This window comes from Carlito syrichta, unplaced genomic scaffold (genome assembly GCF_000164805.1).
Source record: "Carlito syrichta isolate Samal-C Ts95f unplaced genomic scaffold, Tarsius_syrichta-2.0.1 Scaffold314063, whole genome shotgun sequence".
Classification (NCBI taxonomy): domain Eukaryota; kingdom Metazoa; phylum Chordata; class Mammalia; order Primates; family Tarsiidae; genus Carlito; species Carlito syrichta.
Genome location: NW_007258159.1, coordinates 368,271 through 390,832, shown reverse-complemented (window position 1 = coordinate 390,832; position 22,562 = coordinate 368,271). Strand labels below are relative to the sequence as shown.

At 42.0% G+C, this 22,562-nt stretch overlaps 1 protein-coding gene across 1 annotated transcript in view; it reads right to left on the bottom strand.

Annotated features, from left to right (window-relative positions):
• Positions 1 to 22,562, bottom strand: part of CREB5 (cAMP responsive element binding protein 5) — a 427,090-nt gene that overhangs the window by 256,918 nt on the left and 147,610 nt on the right. Inside the window, exon 5 of the mRNA XM_021719003.1 lies at positions 10,165 to 10,337. Within this exon, the coding sequence (XP_021574678.1) occupies positions 10,165 to 10,337 (173 nt within the window). The remainder of the gene's footprint in view (positions 1 to 10,164; positions 10,338 to 22,562) is intronic.

Sequence of the window (22,562 nt, the reverse complement as noted above, 5' to 3'; positions counted from 1 at the left end):
CCAAATTCCTTTAAATGTGTCTGGTACCATTAAGAATGTTTATTACTATACAGGAACTTTAAGTTGATATTTACCAAAAGCACAACATACATAGCTAATAGATTACTAGACTACTTGCTAAATATGAATGTATCTGTTTTATGGAATTTATTCTTCAACAGTCCATGAAAGCCAAGCAATGCTGTTGTAGGGTGTGAGTCACGATAAGGAAACAAACACATTTGTTCCTAAGAGCTTGTTTCCGAATTATTGAGAATGTAAGCTAGGAGAGAGTACTTATTAGAGAATCTAGTTTCATTCTTTCTTTTTATAGGCTGGCAAAGTAAGGCACATCGAAGTCAAGGGCCTATTCAAAGTCCAAGAGCTTGTGAGTGGTAGAGTCAGAGCCACCAGTCATGGTTTCTAATCCCTCAATCAATGACTTCACATCGCCTCACTGAAATAGAATTCCCTCTGTATATAAGTGAATCGTAATATCAAGGTTTCCTTTTACATTCAAAATTTGAAACCATATTGGATGATTATGTGTTATTCTCACCCAACAAAAGGTAAAATGTCTGTGGAGTTTGTGTAATCTAAACTAAACTAAATCCTCATTAGAAAGGATATAAAATATTATGGTAGAAAAAAACCTACTTGCTCTAACATAAATGAAAAATACATATGAGAACCTGTTGAAAGAATTATCTTTTGAATTCTAAAGTTTTCAATTATGTGAATATACCATATATGTAAAGGTTACCATAAGCTATCTGCAAATTCCTAGAATAGTGCTTCTCTTTTAACCCAGAACCTGACAATCAGTTCAGACAAGAGTTATTTACACTTTATGAAACATACAGTATGATAGAATTTAAAAATTCCAAATAATCTGAAATGCCCACTGGGACACCGTCCTGTTACCTGGACATGTTCAATCTTCAAAAGCACAAAATATACTTTCAGTTCCAAAGGATCTACTTAGTTTTACTAGGTTCATTGCTCCTAGCTTGCTCAACTGGCAGAACACTGCATATACTAATCATTTTCCCATAATAATACTCTTTTTTGTGTTCTTCCATAGATGGTTACACTCAGTCATGGGATTCTCTCTAAATACCACAAGCCATGAGAACCTGCTAGGTGTTCATTCAAGCTTCTGGCTTTGTAGACAGGAAATACTGAGCCAATCTTGATGTAGGAACTATAACAAGTACAGAAAAGTACAACTAATAATTGCATTGTTATTATGGGAGACTATACACTTTCAGTCTCAAATATTCAATTACTTGGCATCTGATCCAAGGCTTACCCATAGGAAGACAGTAAATAGTGATATAAGCTAAACTTTTATGTTTCGGGTCTTCATAAACTAACTCCCCAAATAATAATAATGCTAGACTGTAAGACAGTGGACTGCATTTTCCCATAGAACTGTGTCTGGAAAAATTGTCATCCACATCTCTTACATCGAACTTGTTTTATATCTTTTACTATTTCAGATATTTTTCTAGTTAGAACTTCAAAAATAAGCCACTGTCAGCAAAATGAGAATAAAGAACAATTTCCTGATAAGATTAGTTCCAGGGAGGATTCCACACATAATCATGCACACAGCACTGAGCCCCCAAAGAAGTTACATTGCCAAGTCCTTTTCAAAATTAAATTCATTCTAAAAATTATAAGCATTTTAGTGCTGAAAAGGACTTTGAGAATTTTCAAGTGGTATTGCCTATTTTACAGGTGAGGACACTTCAACCTGGGCATGTCAAATTTGTTTGGACCTCTGGGACAGTGTGGTGTAGGCAGTTTGGGTTCTAGTGCAGGGCTCTGGTCATTATCAGTATGACCTTGGGCATGTCACTTAATCTCTGACTCTCACTTTAGTCAACTGCAAAATGGGTGTGTTAATTTCCATGTAACAGAATTACGCATACCAGGCTGGTAAATAATAAAGAAAAACACACCAGGAAAAAGGAAGAGGTGGTTGTTATTTATCTAGGAGTTGAACTTGGAAGTCAAGTCTCTCTGACTTCATATGTCAGAACCTCTCTCTTTTACTGCCTTGGCCTTCTCTTCCCAAGTCCTACTCTGGTCTTGCTCTCTGGGATATGTGCACATGTCAGATAATGTTAGGCTCCTATCAAGCTCAGCTTCTGGTGGAAAACAAATCAAAAAAGAACATAAGTTTGAGAGAGAGAAGAGTCAGTGATGAGAATTTTGGAGCTAGACTGACTTTCTTAATTAGTTGGCGAACCCCTTTCAATATGGATGAAGGAAACTAGACCTGGGGAAGCTGAGAGTTTGGCCAAGGATGCAAGCCTTTTAAATGGCAGAGCCTGTACTCTCTAAAACCCATGATCTCTGAACCCATGACCAATAATTTTCCATGACTCCTCCTCTGACCTGATGTGGTTTGCTTCTGAACCAGCCCTTGTTTTCCAGGCAGATCTTTTCAATATACTGCACAAAAGAACAAATGTCTAGATTTACTGTCTGCACAGACTAGAAGAGAAAGCTATTTGCTGTAGAAGAAGGCCCTCGTCTGTGTTTACCTGTCCCAAAAATGAAAGGGGGAGGAAATGCATAGAAAAATTTCTATGGAAGCTTGAGAAACTCTGTGAGCCAGGCTTCTGCTTGTAAGGTTCAGAAATGAAGTCTTCCTCCAAGAGAAGGACACAGACAAAGTCACCTCTCTGTGCAGGAACTGGAACAAATCTAGAAGTTACACTGCACCTGGGTATGGAACAGTGGTCTTCCTGAAAGCTAAGAAGCAAAATATAGAGCAACCAGATGCTGGAGGCAAGGGGTAGTCATTCTCTGTGGTGATGTTGCTTTTCTTACACATGAGGGGACTTGACTAGAAAGTCTCCTGGTACTCTATGCTTCCGTGTGCTCAAGACATTCCATGATTTTTCTTCCTGGAGGCCAAAGAACTCCTGTATCTTTCTCCTGAAGGATCAAAGAAGCTGTTGGCAGGTCAGTGTGTGCCCACCTCTACTTTTGACTACCCTATGAATGCATAGAAACTTTTTGCAGGTAGACTGAGCATTAGCCAACTCCTGTGTGTAGATGTTTCTCCCAAATCTCAGTCATGCTCTTGTGTCTTCTGTGGCACTGGTATTGCCATAGACAGGAGAACAGGGAAAGCATGTGCATTTGAGTCCAATATACCTACATTCAAAGTGTTGTTCTTCTCACTGGATGGGTGACTTTGGATGAATTACTTCTCTTCTTGGAGAGATAAAACTGGGGGAGGGACTGGGTGCAGTACCTCACACCTGCAATCCCAGCACTTTGGGAGCAGAGGCAGGAGGATTGTTTGAGTCAAGGAGTTCAAAACCAGTCTAGGCAAAAAAATGAGATCTAAAAAAAAAAAAAAAAGGCTGGCAGTTGAGGGAAACTGCCGGGGGTGGGGGAAAGGGGACACCTCATCAACAAGGGTACCTGCATAATGAACATTTGTATACCTAACCTTGAATTGTACCCCACATTTTTAAAATAAAATTTTTGTTTTTAAAAAAGAAAAAAAAAAGGCTAAGGCAGAAGAATTAACTGAATCCAGAGATGAATGCTGCTGTGACCTGTGATTGTGCCACTGCACTACAGCCTAGGCAACAGAGTGAGACCTCAACTCAAAAAAAAACAACAACACAAAAAACAAAAACTGGGGTAGATAACACATACCTCTCTGAGCTGTTGAACTGTAGGAAATAACACGCAAAGGTAGCTCGGTGCCTGGCACATAATAGATACTGGATAGATATTAGCTTCCTCCCTCTTCTTCAGTATCAGTCTGCTAACCAAAGGCATCTCTAACAAAGGGCTCGAGCCACCAAGGGTGACCTCAGATTTCATCTACCCAGTAGACCAGCCCTCCTGTGTTCCTGAGGACACTTGAGACACTAAGACACACAACGCTTGCCTAAGGAGTCAGGTAAGAGCAAGGTTTGGGGAGAAAAGGAGGAGGACTCTTTCTGCTTCTTGGAACAGCCAGCCATGTGCTCCCATGTTCTGGCTCTGCCCCCTTCATCTGACCACAATACCATGTGGTGTTACAACTTTGAAATGTTAAGAAACATTATATTTCCTCAAGTATCAGTACTTAATGTTTTGTTCCACATATAAAACCCTGTGAGTGGAAGGCTGCCGGCCCCCTTGTCAGAGGTAATTTCTCAAGGCTCTGCATGGGATTTAACGGGAGCCATATGGTTAAGTCTGTCAACCCTCCCAGAAAGCATCCCCCTGAAGGGCCCTCGTAAATGTTTTCGGGGCTGTGAAAGATCCAGCAACTTTCCAACCATAAAGCTATGTTCATAGCTGTGATATTCAGCAAAACGCAAAGCTGGAAATAATGGCCCCTGGTCTGAATTACTCAAAAAGGCTTCAAGTTGTCCTGGGTAAGGGCTGAGGACAAGTGACAACCTGGGACCTGCCACCCCACTGCCTCCAGCAGGAGGGAGGCCAGGCTGAATGGCCCCGGCATAAGCCTGTGGTAGACAGTGACTATCTTAGTCATGCTCAGTTTGATGTGAGGAACTTAAGGAAACGCTTAAAAGTTGGTTCATATACATACGTATGCATTTACTGAGCTAGCACATTCTTGAACTGTAAGCCGCTTTGTTATTTAGGTCTGCTTAAAACTATGCCTTTCTGTGATAGCATCATTTACCGATTTCTCTCCCTCTTTTTTTTCCCAGAGTAACAGTGACACAAACCTCTCAAATGTATTAACATTCCCATCTTGATGGCACACAGGGCAGCAATGCCAACACACACAACAAAGTCACTTTTTTCTCCAATAGAAAAAAAAAATAGAGGGCAGGTACGGTGGCTCATGCCTGTAATCCCAGCACTTAGGGAGATGAAAGAGGGAAGACTGCTTGAACCCAGGAGTTGGAGACTAGCCTGGGCAACACAGCGAGACTTTTTTCTATAAAAAAACAAATTAGTAGGACATGGCAGCATGCGCCTGTTGCCCCATCTACTCTGGAGGCTGAGTCTAGAGGATTGCTTGAACCCAGTAGGCTGAAACTGCGGAGAGCCATGATTTGCCACTGCACTCCAGCCTGAACAACAGAGTGAGACCCTGACAACAAAAAAAAAAAAAAAAAAAAAAGAAAGAAAAAAAAAAAAGTAGCATTACTTTTGACACCAAGTTCTGAGACGTGATTAGCTTTTCTTTTAGTTATTATTTTTTGTTTGCCTGTTTGTTTTCCTTGGCCATGCTCATTGAGCTCCATGTGACATTCTGCATGACACAGTGTCAGGGACTGCAAAAAGAAAAAGAAAGAGGATAAAGAGGCATAGAAAGGGTGAGAGGAGGTAGGACTTATAATGAATTTTGACACTTCACTTTTACATAAAACAAGATTTTTTTTCTCCAGTATTTTATATAAACTTCTAGCTAAGTATTCGATCTGTATTGCAAATAGGATTTATGACCAAATGCCTGAGCTACACATCAAGTGGAAATGTATGTGCCAGGACTAAAATGGGTGTAGAAATCAGAAAGGGACTTCATGCATAAATGGGTTCACACATGCATTCTGTTGAACATATTTCCTGATATGGCTGGCCAATTCATTTTCTTAACCAGAATACATATTTGTAAACTCTGATGTTAGCCACATAACACTTCCATCATAAATAATTACTGCCAAATAATTCTCACCAGCAATCTAACTAATGAGTTTACCTATCTCCCCAATCCCCTACAAGGAATTAAGAAGTAAGAAGAAAATTTGGAGACTCTCTTGACAGTGTCTCCCCTAACCTGTCAGAACTCTGTACTGATATCTATTCTTGTAGAATTCTGCACTCCATATTACCTTCCTTGTTCTCCTGAAGAATTACTGAGGGTAAATTATCTACTATCCCTTATCCCATTAAGAGAAATTGACTTCTTTAGGAAAGCTGGGGGTCTATTAAGATTATAGCCACCTACTCTACTGATCGACTCCTGCAAAAATGTCTTATGCGATAAGAAATGAGAGCGAGAGAGAGAGAAAGAGAGAACTTCCAATATTGTTACCTCCTCATCCACCATTTTTCTCAGACTTTGCTGACTTGATTCCGAGTTAATGAGCCTATTACACGATCACTAATAAAAATGACTAGGGTAGAAATACCGTTTGGATTCTGCCACATATTTGGTTCAAGGAGGAATCGATTTCATCTATATTTAACACATGCTTGTTTTCTGTCTCACTTGTCTTCCCCACAGCCCAGGGCTCACTCTATTTTTTTTTCCATCTGGGAAACTTATCTCCTGAAACACTACCATCAATCAGCCAAAGACACTCTTCCCGACAGAGCGTCTGCCAATTTGACTAAGCACAAGTAGTCACTAGTTTGGGGATGCCTCCCACACTCTCCATAGCCGTGTGTTTTTCTAGCTTGCCTAACCACACAAGAGCAATTTGGGATATTTATACTTACTTCCAGTTTCTATTGAGATAATAGCACTACTTTTACAGAATTGGGCAGAGGGCATGGTATGGAGTCACTATAGTATGCAATGGAAGTTGCACGTGTTGCCTGTCTACCTACTTTGCACATTCTTTTTTTGTTTGTTTTTTGATTTCTGCATTTCCACTTCCTTTTGGTCATCTTTGGCTCAGCGCCTGCCAAAAAACATGAAAATCTAATGCTGACAAGGATGCTTACCCTTTGTCCCCAAAGCCTTGCCCGATTCCTGGCACCACTCCCATCTTGCAGCCCTTTATGTCAATACTACTCCCAATACTTTCAAGCCTCTAAACTGAAATTTTACAGCATGAAAAAAAGGAGACAGAAAAGAGCAAACGCAGGGTCTGCAGAAGCCAAGCCCTCGTAGAAGGGAAGGGGAGGGGGGAGCAGAAGCCAGGCGGCCCCCTCTCCCACAGAGTCTCAGTCGTGAACACACCCACTGGCCACAGCACAAGAGCCCTGTGCGTGGGCACAGGTGGGTCCCAGCCTTTCTGGCTGGATGCAGCTTAAGCACTGAGCCTGAATGAAGACTTTCATTGCTGTTTGCTGTTTTTCTTGGCCAGTAGCCATGGCAAACATTTGCAGGTGGCTTGGCCAGATTTTGACACTTAAATATTTGAGGTTGTGATAAAAATCAGAATATTACTACAATATGGTTCTGTGCAGCCTCAAAAAAATAAAATAAAGTAAAAAAAGCTATCTGCAATTTCAAATGCTCATTTAAAGACACAGTCTCCAGAGGGAACTCATGTTTTAAAATAAGTACTCATTTCCTCTTTCCTGAGCGAAATAAAAGAGTCAACCATCCCCAAATGTTACCACCTAGAGTTTCATATGGAATCCACTGGTGAGATGGGTCGGGTTCTTTCTTGCTGAGTCCCCATGATCATCTGGGCAAGGTTTGGAATGGGTCACATGGAGAAAAATGGAAATGGCAACATGTGTGGATTTGAATCGACATAGTAAGCACAACAGGGAAGACTCTAAAGAAAAGAAAAAGCCTCCCTCAAGCTTGGCAATGAGACAGCATCCTAAAAAGTGACAATTATCTCCTAGAGCACACCAGGAGAGACATACAATACCCTAGGATGAGGAATAAGTGGGAGGAGGGAGTGGATTGAGAGGGTGTCCATACCAGGGAAACACCCCCCTCCATCCAGCATAGTGTCACAGCCTACAAATGTCACCCAAATGTACAGTCCTGGGCCAGCTGGGTAAATTATTGACAGAGTCAGCACTCATCTTAAAATTTAGTGCTAACCCTTAAAAGATTGTTTCATAAAGACCAGCTTTGTACTAACAATGGCTGAATGCTAAGGGCCTCCAAGAGAGTAGTTGGTAGGGGGCAGGGGGCGGGGGAAGAGGAAGGCAGGAGAACTCCAGGGGGGAAGGAATGCTGTAAAACTGCTAGTAAACCCTAGCACATTTTATGTTTTTTCCCCTTGAAAGAAAAATAAAATAATTATAATTAGCTGGCCTAACTGTGAATTGGCTGCGCAAAGCCAAGCCACTAGAGTGAAGAAGTCCTTGGAGATTCAAACACTGTCTTTAATGAATTCCCCAACCTCTTAGTATGTTCTGGGTTCTTGCTTTAGATGGTGGCAACATTTGCTCTTATGGTCGTTTGAGAAGAAAAGAAATCTTTAACGAAGATACTTGCAAACTTAGCACTGGCCTCTTTAAACAAAGCCAACATTCAAACGACCTGATTGATTTTGCTTCTTGAATAGGAAACCAAATGGGCCCACAGAAAACTCACAAAATAGACATTACCCGGGACTCTTGTTTCTTAAGGTGGGTCTTTCCTTGTCACAACCCATCCTGGTAATTTGAGAAATGTGAGACAAGAAACCTCTTCTAGAATGTTCTTTTTTTTGAGTTGGAGTCTCACTCTGTCACCCAGACTGGAGTGCAGTGGCCGCTCCCGGCCACTGGAGCTTTGACCTGCTGGGCTCCAGCGATCCTTCCGCCTCAGCCTTCCGAGTAGCCGGAATTACAGGCGCGTGCTACCATGCCCGGCTGATTTTTTGATTTATTGTAGAGATGAGGTCTCGCTGCCCAGGCGGGTCTCGAACCCGCGGGCTCAGGCAATCCACTCACCTCAGCCTCCCAAAGGTGCGGGATTACGGGCTGAGCCACTGAGCCGGCTTCTAGAACATTCTAGGGAGGAATAAGCAAGTGTTGTCCCAGTGCTCGCAGTTGGCCTGGGATTCTGACAACATTAAAAACAAGGGGGAAGCAGACTCACTGACAAACTGTGGGGCAGCTTCTAACTTTTTTTTAAAGTTACCATATCCAATATTCAACTGAAAATTCAAACTGAATCCTGATTCACGTACCAAACACAGCAAGCTGCCCTTCTTATTTTAACCAGAGAATTCTGGGAACACAGAGCAGCCAGTTCTCAGCATCCAGCAATATAAATTTATCATAGCTCTTTGGCTTAAGTTATTACCTTTTCTTCCTAAAAACCCACATGCTCTTAAATCTTTGATTTCATCTTTACTCTTATGAGGTTGGAAAGAACAGACACCATCCTCATTCTGGGGATAAGGAAGCTGGGCCAGAGACTCTGCATTTCTGAGAAGCTCCCTGGAAATGCCCCGGCTGATCCTCAGACCACACACTGCACAACAAGGGGTTAGAACTATCACATGACACCAAGAAGCAGGGCTCTTTTCATCACATTATAGGGGGTGCTGGGATTCAGTGACAGGATCTTTGTACCAATCTTTCCTCAATGTCTGCAAATGTGTCTAACTTGCATAAATGCGAGGAAAAGAGCCTTCTTTCTTTGTTGTGTCCACTCCCGACATCAGGATGGACAAGGTCAGGGTGGGGAGGGGTGATAAGGAGGTCTTAACAAGAAGGAGAAGTAGGGAAGAATATGACCAAAGGGAAAGAGGACTGTGGGAACGCAGGAGTCTCCTGTTATCTACAGTTTTGCTCTCTGCAGTTTCAGTCAACCTCAGTCCAAACACATTCGATGGAAATTTCCAGAAATAAACAATTCATAAGTTTTAAATTGCACACCGTTCTGAGTAGCATGACGAAATCTCACACTGTCCTGGCCGTCCCCATCCCTCCCTCTGAGGACATGAATCATCCCCTTCTCCAGCGTGTCTGCCCTTTGGACACTCCCAGTCTGGTGGTCCCTTAGTGGCGATCTCAGTCATCAGATGGAAAAAATACACAGTATATATGGGGTTCGGTACTATCTTCAGGCATCCGCTGGGGGTCTTGGAATGTATCCCCCTGAGGATAAGGGGACTACAGCACATAGAAGACACAGGCGATGGGTGTGGAGGATCCCAGGAAGGTAGAGGCCTGCCCCGTTGGGGAGGAGGATGGGCTGGTGCAAGGTCCCTCGGCCATCATTAAGTATTTGTCCTGAGCACAACAATCTGGTCTCCATAACCACCACAGGTTTTCCCACACTCATCGTAAAGTTCACAAATCTTGTCTGAAGAAATGACGACACAGAATGACTTGCTCCTCTGCCACCCTACCCCTATGACCCAAAGTCTAGGATCAAAACAGCTTCCACCAAACAAAGCCTCCCTCTCTCTTCTCCCATCAAAAGTATCACTCGGAGGCACTAGACAATATTATCCAGGAAAACTAATCCATTCGAGCATCAGAAAGAAGGAGAAAGTCCAGAACATTCCCTGAGCTCCAGTCAGGACCCAGAGGCAGCCCTGTAGGTCTCCTTACCCAATCTGCCGGTTGGTGGACGGTGCCTGAGTGATGACAGAGCTGGACTGGGGCGACGGCATGGCTTGCTGAATCACAACGCTGGTGTCGTGGTTGGGCAGCCGGGTGCTGCCAAGCTGGTGAGCTCCGGGCCCCGTCATGGCCCCACCAACCGCATTATGCATCGAGATATTCTGCCCAGAGAAGACACAGGAGAAAGGTCAGAAGGACTCAATGTTTTTTTTCTACACTTAAGCTTTCAAAGGCCAAAATGGGGAATCTGGTCATGTCAACTAAATAGAGAGTTATGGCTTCTGGCAAGCCTTGAGTCCATTCATCTTGCAACCTACAGCTACGAGGAGATGAAAAATAACTACTCACCCTTAGAGTAAAGCATGTGGAAAATGCCTTAACACTTACTTATCACTCTGCTGCCAGCCTGACGTGAGGTTTGTATCTGGATGTTTAGTGCACACCTTTCCGGACATGGTGAGATATTCAGCATTAACAGTATCTGCATAATGAATATTTGTATATCTAACCTTGAATTGTACCCCACATCTTTAAAATTAAGAAAAAAAAAAGAAAATGATTTTTGCAGTCTAGGCATGGTGGCTCATGCCTGTAATTCCAGCACTTTGGGAAACCAAGACAAGAGAACTGCTTGAGCTCAGGAGTTTGAGAGCAGCCCAGGCAACAAAGCAAGATCTTGTCGCTACAAAAAATAAAAACATTACCTGGGTGTGGTGGCACATGCCTGTAGTCCCAGCTATTTGGGAGGCTGAGGTGGAAGGATTGCCTGAGCCCAGGAGTTCAAGGCTGTGGTGAGCTATGATCGTGCCAGAGTACTCTAGCCTGGGTGACAGAGCGAGACCTACTCATAAAAAAATAAAATAAAATGATTTTTGCATAAGTGCGTGATACTTTGATTTAGTGAATAGAGGTTCTGCATCCTCCTTTTTGCATGACAAGCACACTGGATATTTTTCATTTTCAGTCCTATAAGAATGACCAATCATATTTTTTCCAGGAAATTATTATCTTTCCAAATCACAATCTGAGTAGCCATGACACAGCTCAACAACCTGTGAAATGAGGATGGACGGCTGGAATCGATGACAGAGTGTCTGGGATACAATGATCAGAGTGAGAGTTGCCACTCTCTGCTGTATTTCCATAAAATTGACCTCTAACATCATATGGAATAACCAAAGACAGAACAGCGATGGATGCCTGTCTACTTGTTCACTCTCTTTTCCTCTAGAATGTGGAATGCTGGTATTTTCAACTCTATTCCATAGTGCTTGGACCATGTAGTGCATTCAATAAACTTTTATCAACAGTATGAATAAACCAGTGAAGGAACAAATAAGATACCTCAGTCACTTAAGAGACCTAATATCATATATTTACCTCTGACTATTATGAATGGAGGCTCCTTTTACCTTCAAAAGTAACAAAGTATGCAAGATAAAAGTGGTTTAAAAGATAGCTCTTCGTAAAAAAAGAAAGTCATGGGACAACCAGAGGGAATTTATACTGAGCAGAGAAGCCTAATCAGCTCATTGGAACTGAAAGGTGAGAAAGAAATTCAGAACCCAGGAAAGAAAGAGAAAGTGCTTGGCCAAGCAGAGTAACAGGGAGGGGCAGTGAGCAGGCCTCCATGAACACCGACGACGTACAGACTTCAGCCGAAATGGGTGGGGAAATTTGAGAGGTCAGTTGGACAATGGTTTGAGGATGGGAGGAAAAAAACATGGAGTGTCACTAGCAATTTACTAGAGGAAAAATATATATCTGTCTGCGCTGTGGTGTTAGCAAAGAATAAAATAAATGTTACCCAGGAGAACTAGAAGTGGTTCTTTGAAGTTCTTCTGCAAAGAACAGGATTTCCTGCACTATGTGTTAAATGATGGTGATAACATATATGGTATTTGGGGTGGTTGTGTCCATCACATTGCACCTTTCCCAGGTTTCTGATTTCTAAATCCTGACCACACAGTTCGTCAGGAGTCCAGATGGAAACTGGGCACCGAGCTTAGACTGTGAGCTGACTGTGTCATCGTGGGATCCCGAAGGTGGGAACAGGCTTATGTACACACACAGTCCAAAGGCTCCTCTTATACACTGGAAAGTTTCTGCAACGTGGGAAAATACTGTGGTTGAGTAAAATAAGATGAAAGAAAATGGTGATTTGCATTGGGGTGGCACTGAAGAAATATGCTTTAGTTCTTTTTACAGAATCTAGAGTTTTAGAGCATTGGACTAAAAAATCCTAATGAAAGCAAACTTATTTCCCTGGGTCTTAATGAGGTCTTGAAGAAGAAAATAATTATAGGGCTTGTTTTGTCTGTTGCTTAGACCCTCAAAGATACTCAAAATGTGTTATCTTGTACACAGTCACCAACACTTTCAATGACAGATTCAAGGCACCCAATACATTTTGACACTTTTTAGAGTTATTCACTGTGCTGTGCTACCCAAGGTTATCAACAAACTATACAATTTAATTTTTAAGACCCCAATCCCTAAATCCACCAAGAAGAATATAAAATGTATAAATTCTTTGAGTTATCCTGGACATCTCTTTGCTGTCACTCCCATATGCAGTCCCTGAGTCCTACAAATTAAACTAAGCATCTGTCATTTCTGTCTTTCTACCTCTCCTTCCAGCAACCTACCTCCAACTAGCATCATCTCCTTTCTGGGTCTCCTTCCCTTGCTCTGGCTTTCCTTCCTCTTCTTTCCTATAACATAGCCATGGTGATCTTTTCAAAATGCAAAACAGATCACATTCCCCCAAGTCTCCCTCCTAATCCACTAAACCATTGGTGGTGTGGAGGACATCGATAGCACTCTTTGTGTGGCCTCCAAGGCCTGTGTGGGAGCCTTTCTACCTCCAAGCTCAGCTCCCACCACCTCCACTCTTGTGCTCTGTGATTCAACTCACTCTTCTGGATGTTTCCTGCCCTCATTCAGACTGTGCTCCAAACCAGCATTGCAAGTATGCTGGAATATGCTATTTCTAACACCAGTGCTCTTGCCCTAACCCCAACTTCAAATCTCAGATTGACAACACATGAGGACGCTTTCTGTCCCCCGTTCCCCCTGCTCCAGAATGGGCACCATTTCCTTTTCCTTTATAGTACTTTTTGCAAGTTTATAGTTGTTGATTATTTGACTAAATAGCTGTTTCTCCCTGGACTGTAAGCCCAATGACAGTAGGGACTGAATCTGAGTTTACTCCTCATTTAGTTTCCATTGCCTAGCATATCATAGATGCTCAATGAATATTGAATGAATGAGTGAACTATAAGATAGCATTCATAGAATATTCAGTATGATGAAATTTTTTGTTCCCTAGACAAGTTTTGGAAGTGCTAATGTCCTATCTGTTCACCTTGCAGTCTGAAAGTATGCAAACCATTACAGAGTTTTAAATGTTAAGGTATTTGTCCAATTATGGGTTGGAGAAACAGAGAGGATCAGGATTAAGAAGAAAGTCACAGATCTGGTATGAATAATGGAAAACAAACCTTCCAAAAAATATTAAAGGAGCTCTTGAAGGAAGATGCTAAGAGTCAAGCTTCCAATCTTTGCACATTTTGGCTTAAATGATAACGACAACCATCCTTTAAATCACCTTAAAAACCAAAGAAAATTAACTATATTGTAGCATAAAGAACTTGGTTTTACTTCTTCAGAGTAAAGTGTGTTAAAGAAGAAAAAGAAGCAACCCTCACCTCAAAAAAAAAGCTTAACAATGTTCTCTGAAAATCATCAACATAAAAAGTACTCTGTCCCCTCCATCAACACTTTAAAGACATCTCTTCATCTCTGTGCTTTCTAGCAGAGATAGAGACAGCTCCTGAAAGTCATAATCTAACTCTCCAATATTCTCCTCTCTTCCGCACACATAAGATCTGCAAATTTTCCAGCCTTATTCTGTCAGACCCAGAGAGTAATTTCAAAACATTTTGGAAAAATAAACAACCTGGCAAAAGCATTATCATTTCACATTAAGAGAAGATTTTTTTTCTTTAAGCATTGTATAGTGACTCAAACATGAATTTATTCCTAGAGTTCACATTGTCCCAATTATGGGTTCAAAACCTGTCTTCATCGATAAGAGAATAGCATTTTACCTCTGGATAAATTAAATATCCAATTTCAAAAACACAAAGAGGGACTACATCTTGCTGAGTTATTTTTGATAGTACAGGTGGGTAGATTTGAAACTGGTGAAACAGTGTCATCAAAGCAGTGGATGGTTGTCAGTATGCAGGGAAGGCTCAAAGGTGTTCCTCAAAGCTCAGCCTTTGACGTTTTCTTGTTCAACATTTTTATCAACAGCTTGGATGAAGATGCAAAAATCATGCTTGTCAAATCTGCAGTTGACACAAAGTTGGGAAGCATAGCTAATGTTCTGGATAGCAGAATGAGGTTTCCCTTGAGCCAACTGTGTGATCTGGCCTCCAAAAATGCTAACATAAATCTAGGTTGTTTTAGGAGAAGGGAAGTGTCCAGATCAAGAGAAGTAATTATTCCGCTGTAGAATACATGGACTGACCACATTTGGCCACCACATTTGAAGAGGGAAATCGACAAATAGGGAATGAAAGCAACAGAGGCATACAAAATGCATCACAGGAAGAACAGTAGAAGAATCAGGGAATATTTACTCTGAAGACCAGAAGACTTTAAGAGTCATGTTAACTGCCTTCAAATATTTGTGAGATTAGACATAGTCTATGTTGCTCCAGAGGGCATAAATTTAAAAAATGGAATTGTGATGATAAAAGTCAATAATAACCACAGCTGAAGTGCCTGTAAGGAAGCAGGCACTATGGTAGATGCTTTATAAACTGCATCTCTAGTCTTCACAATGACCCTACGAGGCTGGCATTACTTCCCTCATTCTAAGATGCGAAAAATAATAAAATTACTCACCCTTACCAATACTCCACCTCACCTCTGACCTCCCTCACTCCTTATAAGCTGATGCATTCAAAATACAAATTTGGCTGTCAGGACAAACTTACCAATATGTAGGGGCATCCAAAGACAAAACAAGTTACCTTGTAAAGTACCAAGATTCCTGGCATTGGAGTTAAGCCAGGACGAGTGACCATCTGTCTGAGATGTCACCAAAAAGATCCCTGCATCAGCAGGGAGATGGCCCCAGATAACCTCCCAGGTCTCTTCTATTGCTAAGATTCTCTCATTTATGATATATGGTTCATACTTTGACTTGAATGTTTCCAAATGATTAGTAATGTGTAACAATGTTGAAAATATACTGGCGTGGGAGCTAAGGGGTCTCTTCTAGTCCAGTTTTTCTGGCCCTTCTTATAGTCATGTAACCTGGATGAATCATTCAACCTCCTTGGATTGCACAGCCTCATCATTAAAAGGGAGAGGTTGGACCACATTGTCTTCATGATCTTTGCCAGCTCTGCTACTCCATGAGTCTCTTCCTAGGTTACGTTTTAGGAGACACTATATACCCAAAAAGACTTTAGACTCAGATTCATGGTCCTACAAGTGTTGATTTTTCTCCATAACCATGAACTTTTGTAGAAGTGAGTCTACCAAAAATTGTAGCTTTCCACCAGATCCTAGGGATCATGGTTCAAAAACAAATCTAACAAAAAGTGAAATCGCTCAACCATCCAAGACAAAAGCTCCACTTTAAACAAACTATCTTTGCCTACATTTCTCCTTTGGTTCAAATTCTCAGTAAATCCCTTGACTTCTTTCTCTCTTCATGCTCTTTGCCCTCCAATCATTGCTGTTTTGAGACATAAAGGGTGTGGATGGGATGAGAACCAGGGGAATAATGAGTCTTGATTGCATACTCAGTGAGCTTGAGGTACAGTGGTAACTGTCTTTCTGCATGCATGGGCTTGGAATACAATATGCAAAAAAACAACTCAGTGTATATGAATATACATCCATATTCTTTAAAATAACTAATTTCAGAGTGTGGCAGTGAAGGATGAAGGGAAGTGGATCGCAACTGAAAGTGAAGGTTGGAGCATTCAGACAAAATGATGTTGATTCCTATAAGTTCCCAAAATGTTATCTTCAAATCTATATTCCATCCAACTGCCGACATGTGGAGAGACTTTACGGGTTTCTCCATAAAGCGCCAGGGTCATCTCAACTCACATTTACAAGTCAAGTTGTGCAATCTTGGAGTCGTCTGCATCTTAATGATGCCCGGGCAGTTATGAAGACTTCCAGATGTAAACATCCATGAACTGCATCCAAAAGACGGCCAAGACATTCACAGAATAACACAAGTTCTAACCCTCTTGAAGATGCTAGGCTTTCTGGAGGTAGAGGAAGGATGCTAGAGGGTCTTGATCACCCCTTTTGGTGCCCCCAGGAGCTATATTATCGGTACAGGTATTTTTTGGATCTTGCTAAGAGGGCAGGCTACTCCATGGCTGAGGATCTAGTAGCGCTCAGAGAATACATGGAGAGGGATAAGGGTACCAGGGCCATGCAGGCTGCCTGTCTTTCCCTAGCATTCTGCTTACCATAGTCACCACGGCAAGATAGGCAACAGAAGACAAGAAACCCTCTCAGGCAACCTCTTCAGGAGGGGAAAGGAGAGGAGACCACAGGGTGCTATAACACTCCAGCCTTGAGACACACATTTAAATTCTGCTTTTTCAGAGCTTGTCATTTATCTTTAAAAAATTATAAGGGGTACCATGATACAGAAGGAAAATACAAGCTCTAGAATTAGCCAGGTCTAGGTTCAAGTTTGCATCGGTTTCCTATTATCTGGGAAATGTTGTTTAAGCTTTCTGGGCTGTGCTGTCCTCATTTCTAAGACAGAGATAATAATTGAATACAGTGGTCCCCAACCCCTGGGCTGCTGACCAGTACTGGTCCGTGGCTTGTTGGGAATCAGGCCCCACAGTAAGATGTGAGTGGTGGACCAGCACAGTTTTGCCTTCTGTCAGATCAGCAGCATTAAATTCTCAAGGGAGCACGAACCCCATTGTGAACTGTGCGTGTGAGGGATATAGGTTGCATGCCGTGCTCCTTATGAGAACTGAATGCCTGATGATTCCCCTTGCACCTTCCATCTGCCCATCCCCCCATCTGTGGAAAAATTGTCTCCCACAAAACCAGTCCCTGATGCCAAAAAGATTGGGAGCCACTGATCTGATAGATAGGGTTGTAGTCAAGAACACAAGAGATGACAGACATTCCAGCACAATGTCTGACAACAAACATAGGCTTCTTTCCTTTTAGTAAAGTTCAGAACATGAGGCTCACAAAGAAAGGGTCGTTGCATTCTAGTGGTTAATCCCCGTGACTGATATTAATATTGATAATGTTAATAATGGCTAACACTAAACAGCATTACTATATGTCAGAAAACTTACTTAACCTTTGTCAATAGTCTAGAGGTAGGTGTGGTTAATATCCCAGATATTAAACTGAAGCACAGAGAGGGCAAGCAACTTGCACAAAGTTGCACTGTCAGTAAGAAGAAGAGCTCAAATCCAGACAGTTTGGCTTCAGAGCTCTCAGCCAGGGTCATAACCACTAGACAACACAGCCTCTATAGTCTTGTAAAAATATTTTACTGTGGAAAGTGACATGGCAAAAAATATGGTATGCCTGCTATCTTTATAATGGACATTATAAGAAGTGATTAATTAATGTTATTGTGCAATCTCAGAATTATAGTATATCTGCACATCACATATTTGGAGAAGTGTCATCATCACCACCTTTACAACTGGAAAGTCTTGGGAGAACACCATGAGTTCATCCTCTCATTTGTAGAATGACTCTCTTCCTCTCTCTTTTTCAGGTTCATCTCAAATGTCACCATCTCAATGTCACCTCCCTAACTAAAGGAACTTAGATCGCAGCACCATCATCCTGTCCTTTATAGCACATTTCACACTGCGCATTTTTGTTTTGTTTTTTGAATCAGGGTCTCACACTGTTGCAACTTGAGTGCAGTGGCACAATCATGGCTAACAGCACCCTTAATCTCCTGGGCTCAGATGATCCCAGCCTCAACCTCCCAAGTAGCTGAGACTGCAGGCTTGAAAGCTGCCATCATGCCTGACTATTTTTTAAAGTTTTTAAAAAATTTTTATTTTTTGCAGAGATGAGGTCTTGTTGTGTTGCCCAGGCCGGTCTTGAACTCCTAGGCTCAAGCAATCCTCTCGCCTCAGCCCCCCAAGGTGCTGGGATTACAGTGAGCCACTGCGTCCAACCAGCGTTTGTTATTACTATTATTTCCAGTTCGCTATACAATATATTCCAGGAGAGAAAGGACAGCGGCTCTCTTGTTTTCTCCTCTACCACTAGCACCTAGCCCAGTGACTGGCACAGAACTAAATGACCATGGATTGAATAAATAAACGAACCATGATCTCTGAGCCAAAGATATGGGAATAAAAAACAACCAACAAACAACTTCTTGTGTCAGCCAGGCACATGGTCATCTTAAGCCTGGGATCCTAGCATAAAGGGATGACATTTGCTGACCTGAGTCGACATAAATCGTCCTACATCATATCAACACACAGAGGCCCACACACATCCCAGCAGTCTCCTCAATCTGCCATGAAGTTTGGTGAACTCAAACCAGAGCCACTGACAGAAGTGAAGCAAGACGGACCTTTCTAAGCACTGAAAAAGCCAAAGCAAGTGATTAGAAACAAACAAGGAACGGGGGTCCTGAGGCAGGTGTGGGAAAGGTGAACGGACGGCAACAGTGACATTTCCAAGCCCTCACACCTGTGTAGGCAGAGGAAGAAAGGGCCTTTAAAATCATGCAAGGGACACTGAGCATATAGGAAAATGCCGAGCAGCCACATAGAACCTGTCTGGTGGCGCAAGAGGCAAATGGCCCATTCTAGAGTTACTAAACAAATTTCTCTCCCTTCCTTACCAGAAATTTGTAAAGTTACTAAAAATAGGAGCACATATAAAACAACCACAAGGATGCTGAAGGGTCTATTTCTCCAGCATTTCAAAGAGAATCCAATGCGTACTTACTTAATGACCAGAAATATAAATGTAGCACTTTCTTGAAAGCTGCTAATGATATACTGCAGATCTGAGAAGAAACTCCTCTTCGCCTTTCCTTTGCTTAAGCCTCTCTTTCTCAGCTCCAGTTCCCCCCTTGCTGAAAGAGCTGGAGGGTAGGACTGGGCGCTAAGATGAAATGACTTGAAGGCTCTCTTGCCCGGGGGAGCATTGCTTGGGCATGTGCATTCCTGAGTATTTGGCAACATGATGCTCTTAACATAAAATAGAAATGCTATCTTCAGTGGCAAAAAAAAAAAAAATTTACTACAAGATAGACTTCCTCCTCTGAAACAATAGAGAATGAGGCACTTGTATTTCATTTCACTTCTAGGGCAAACTATCAGGTGGCTCTACGGATGGCCACGCATTGGGAATTATTCAGTACTTGCAAACATATTACTGTCACACCATTCTAATGATTCGTATTAATTCAGCAGCCTGTTTCTATCCTGAGAGGTGACCGGTTTACTAGAGGACAAGGACCTTTGAATCACCACTGCTTCCAACCTGGCTGAATCATCATTACCAGCATTGGTTTGTTCTTAGAGCAAAATCAAACTAAGTCATGCAACAGAATAAGTCGATGAGAGGCTTAGTCTGTCTTATTTGAAGAAATTCTAAAATAAAGAAATAACATTTTTCTCTTGACCACAGCAAACCAAGCAGCACTTGTTATGTAGCACAGGGCACACTGGGCAACATTGGGCATGACAGTCCCCGAAGAAACTTCTGGAAATCCTCTCTGAATATTAACAGCAAATTTTACCAATTTCTCCCAGCGGCAACTTGGGCTCACTGAATCCTTAGGGGTCCAGAACAGTACAACAGTTATCACTGAGATAGTTTTCATTTTTACAGTGTCTACAAAGTTCTCTAAAAACCTAGATAAATACTACCTCTCACCCTCATTTTCTACTACTCCTTACCTCAAGCCAGACTTGTGATCTCCTTGACATTCTGTAACACACAGGAGCCTCAGCACTGTCTATACCCTTCCCTCACCTCTTCTAAACATTTGCTCAAATCTTACCTTCCAAAGAGGATCACATTGGAGGCCGGGTCACTTTGTTGGAAATTTCACATCTGTCTCCTTGATTCCATTTCTCCTTCCTTAGTCCCTCCTCTCCCATCCATAACATATTCCTTCACTTGTCCTTATCCAAGAGCACCAGACCATTCTGATCCCAATACTTGAAACAAGAATTCAAAAAGAGAAAAATACACAGATAACCCAATGGCTCTATTTTTTTTCTTAACCACCAAGGATCTCTTTTATGATTTCTCCTCCTTAGATCCCGTGTCTTTAAAACACTTCGTTAAAAGTCATGAATTCACTTTCCTATAGGATTCCCTGCCTTGTAAAGCTATCACATTCCTTAATTCCTAAAATCTTATTTCACTTCATTGCACCATCAGACTCCACTGTTTCGCAGTATTGATAGCATTCCAGTCAAACAGAAAGAAAGGGCCACTTTTGTTAGTCCATCAGACCACAGCAAATAAATGCACAATTTCAGTTAGAGAGTTTGACTGCTGCATTGTTTGGGGTCCCAGTAGAAAGCAGCTGGCACTCTCAAACTGGGGAACTTGAGGAGTATTTGATGAAGGGACTGTTTGCAAAGGTGTGGGAAGAGTGCGGGGACCCTGGGGCTAGTGAGAAGGGAGAGGTTACCAAGATGGGGGAGGGGAGGGAAAGACAGGCAGAAAGAGACACAGACACACACAGAGAGTGAAAGAGAGACAGAGACACAGAGAGACACAGAAAGAGCGAGAGACAGAGAGAGCGAGGCTAGCAAACCAAGAGGGAGAGACAATCGTGTGAAGAGAGTGGAAGGATAGATGCCCAGTGTCTCTCTCCTCCCTCCTTGGAACCTGCTGTGATGTCCCATGACCACAGGCTCAAATCGAACAGGAAAACACAGGTTGAAGGTGCACATTAATGCAGTGTGTGCAGATCAGTCTTAGCACAGACAGCAGAGTAAGAAAGGGGGAGAATGGGCTTGGATGGACCATCAGAAAATGCCCAATACGATTCTGTTTCTATTAAACTTGCTTCATTTTCATTTTACCAGCAATATATTTGTCATAAACTTGTTCATTAGAGGAAATTTATATGAGGAAAAAAATAAGCCAACAGGAAAAAGAAATTGCCCATCATGCTAATACATAGAAAAAAAGTTCAGCATCTTCCCATACACTCTACACCTCATGGTGGGACTGGTAGGCGATCAAAGGCGAAGTCAAGATATGCCCATCCCATGGTGTGCCACAACCCAAGTCCGTTCCTCAAAAATGAGCTCAGACAAGCATGGTTCCTCTGAACACAGTACACACCCTGAAAACTGGGTCTGGCTTTAAGGCCGCAGCATCCTTTTTGTCTACATTCCTCCTGGTGAAACAATCAGGCTTGGAATAAGAACAGCTTTATATATGGGAGCCGCAGAAGGAAAAATCTGGCACCTGGTGTTTATGTACCATAAAGCCATTACCGTGCTGGGCTCAACTCTGTTTTCTGCCAAGGTTATTGGGAGGGAGGAAAGTAGGTACCTTTAGAAGCTGCGTTTTTCTACCCCAGACAGCCAGGATTTATGGGTTAACACGCTAAGCAGTAGCGCTAATGCCAGTGACACGCTATTTTTATTGAGGAGATCATCCTCTGCAACTTCTCACTCTTGTGTTATGACGCTCACTCTGTAGGTTCCCAGTCTCCTGCAACAGGAACATTCCATAATATTCCATCTTGAGCTCATTTCCATTCTATTGTGCTCTATTGATTTACTGGTCATTTGATAGACTAAGAAACACTGTTTCTAAACTTAAAATGAAGATGAGATCTCAGGGGAGTTGGGGTTCACAGAAGAACCACACCCATATTGCTGGAGGTTCTAGCAAGTGATTCCTTGGACAAAAGGCCTTAGAACTTTTGAGTTGATGTTCCAGTCCTTATGCTAATAAATGTGTATGTTTGTTTGCCTGGTTGTTTTTTCACTCCACAGGTCTATGTTTTCTTAAATATTTGAGTGTCGTTGGTTACTTTTTAAAAAATCCACTTGTAGGCCAATGTGTGAAGAATATGTTTTTCAGATGTCTTTTCACAGCGATATAGTTTACTCATCATATTATGAAATGACTTTTAAGCTCTATGGAGGGATTTAGAAATTTAAATCTGCCCTAAAAAGTCAAATAGAATCTTAGTACAAAAAGCCTTTTTAAAGATTTATAGCCATTGGTAAAGAGTGTGTCCTGGGTAAAAAGATGAGCAACAAAGTATTTGCATGTCTTGCGTTATCTTCACCCTGGGGAAGCAGCTTTGTCTACAAGTCATTTATACATTTGTACCTAGT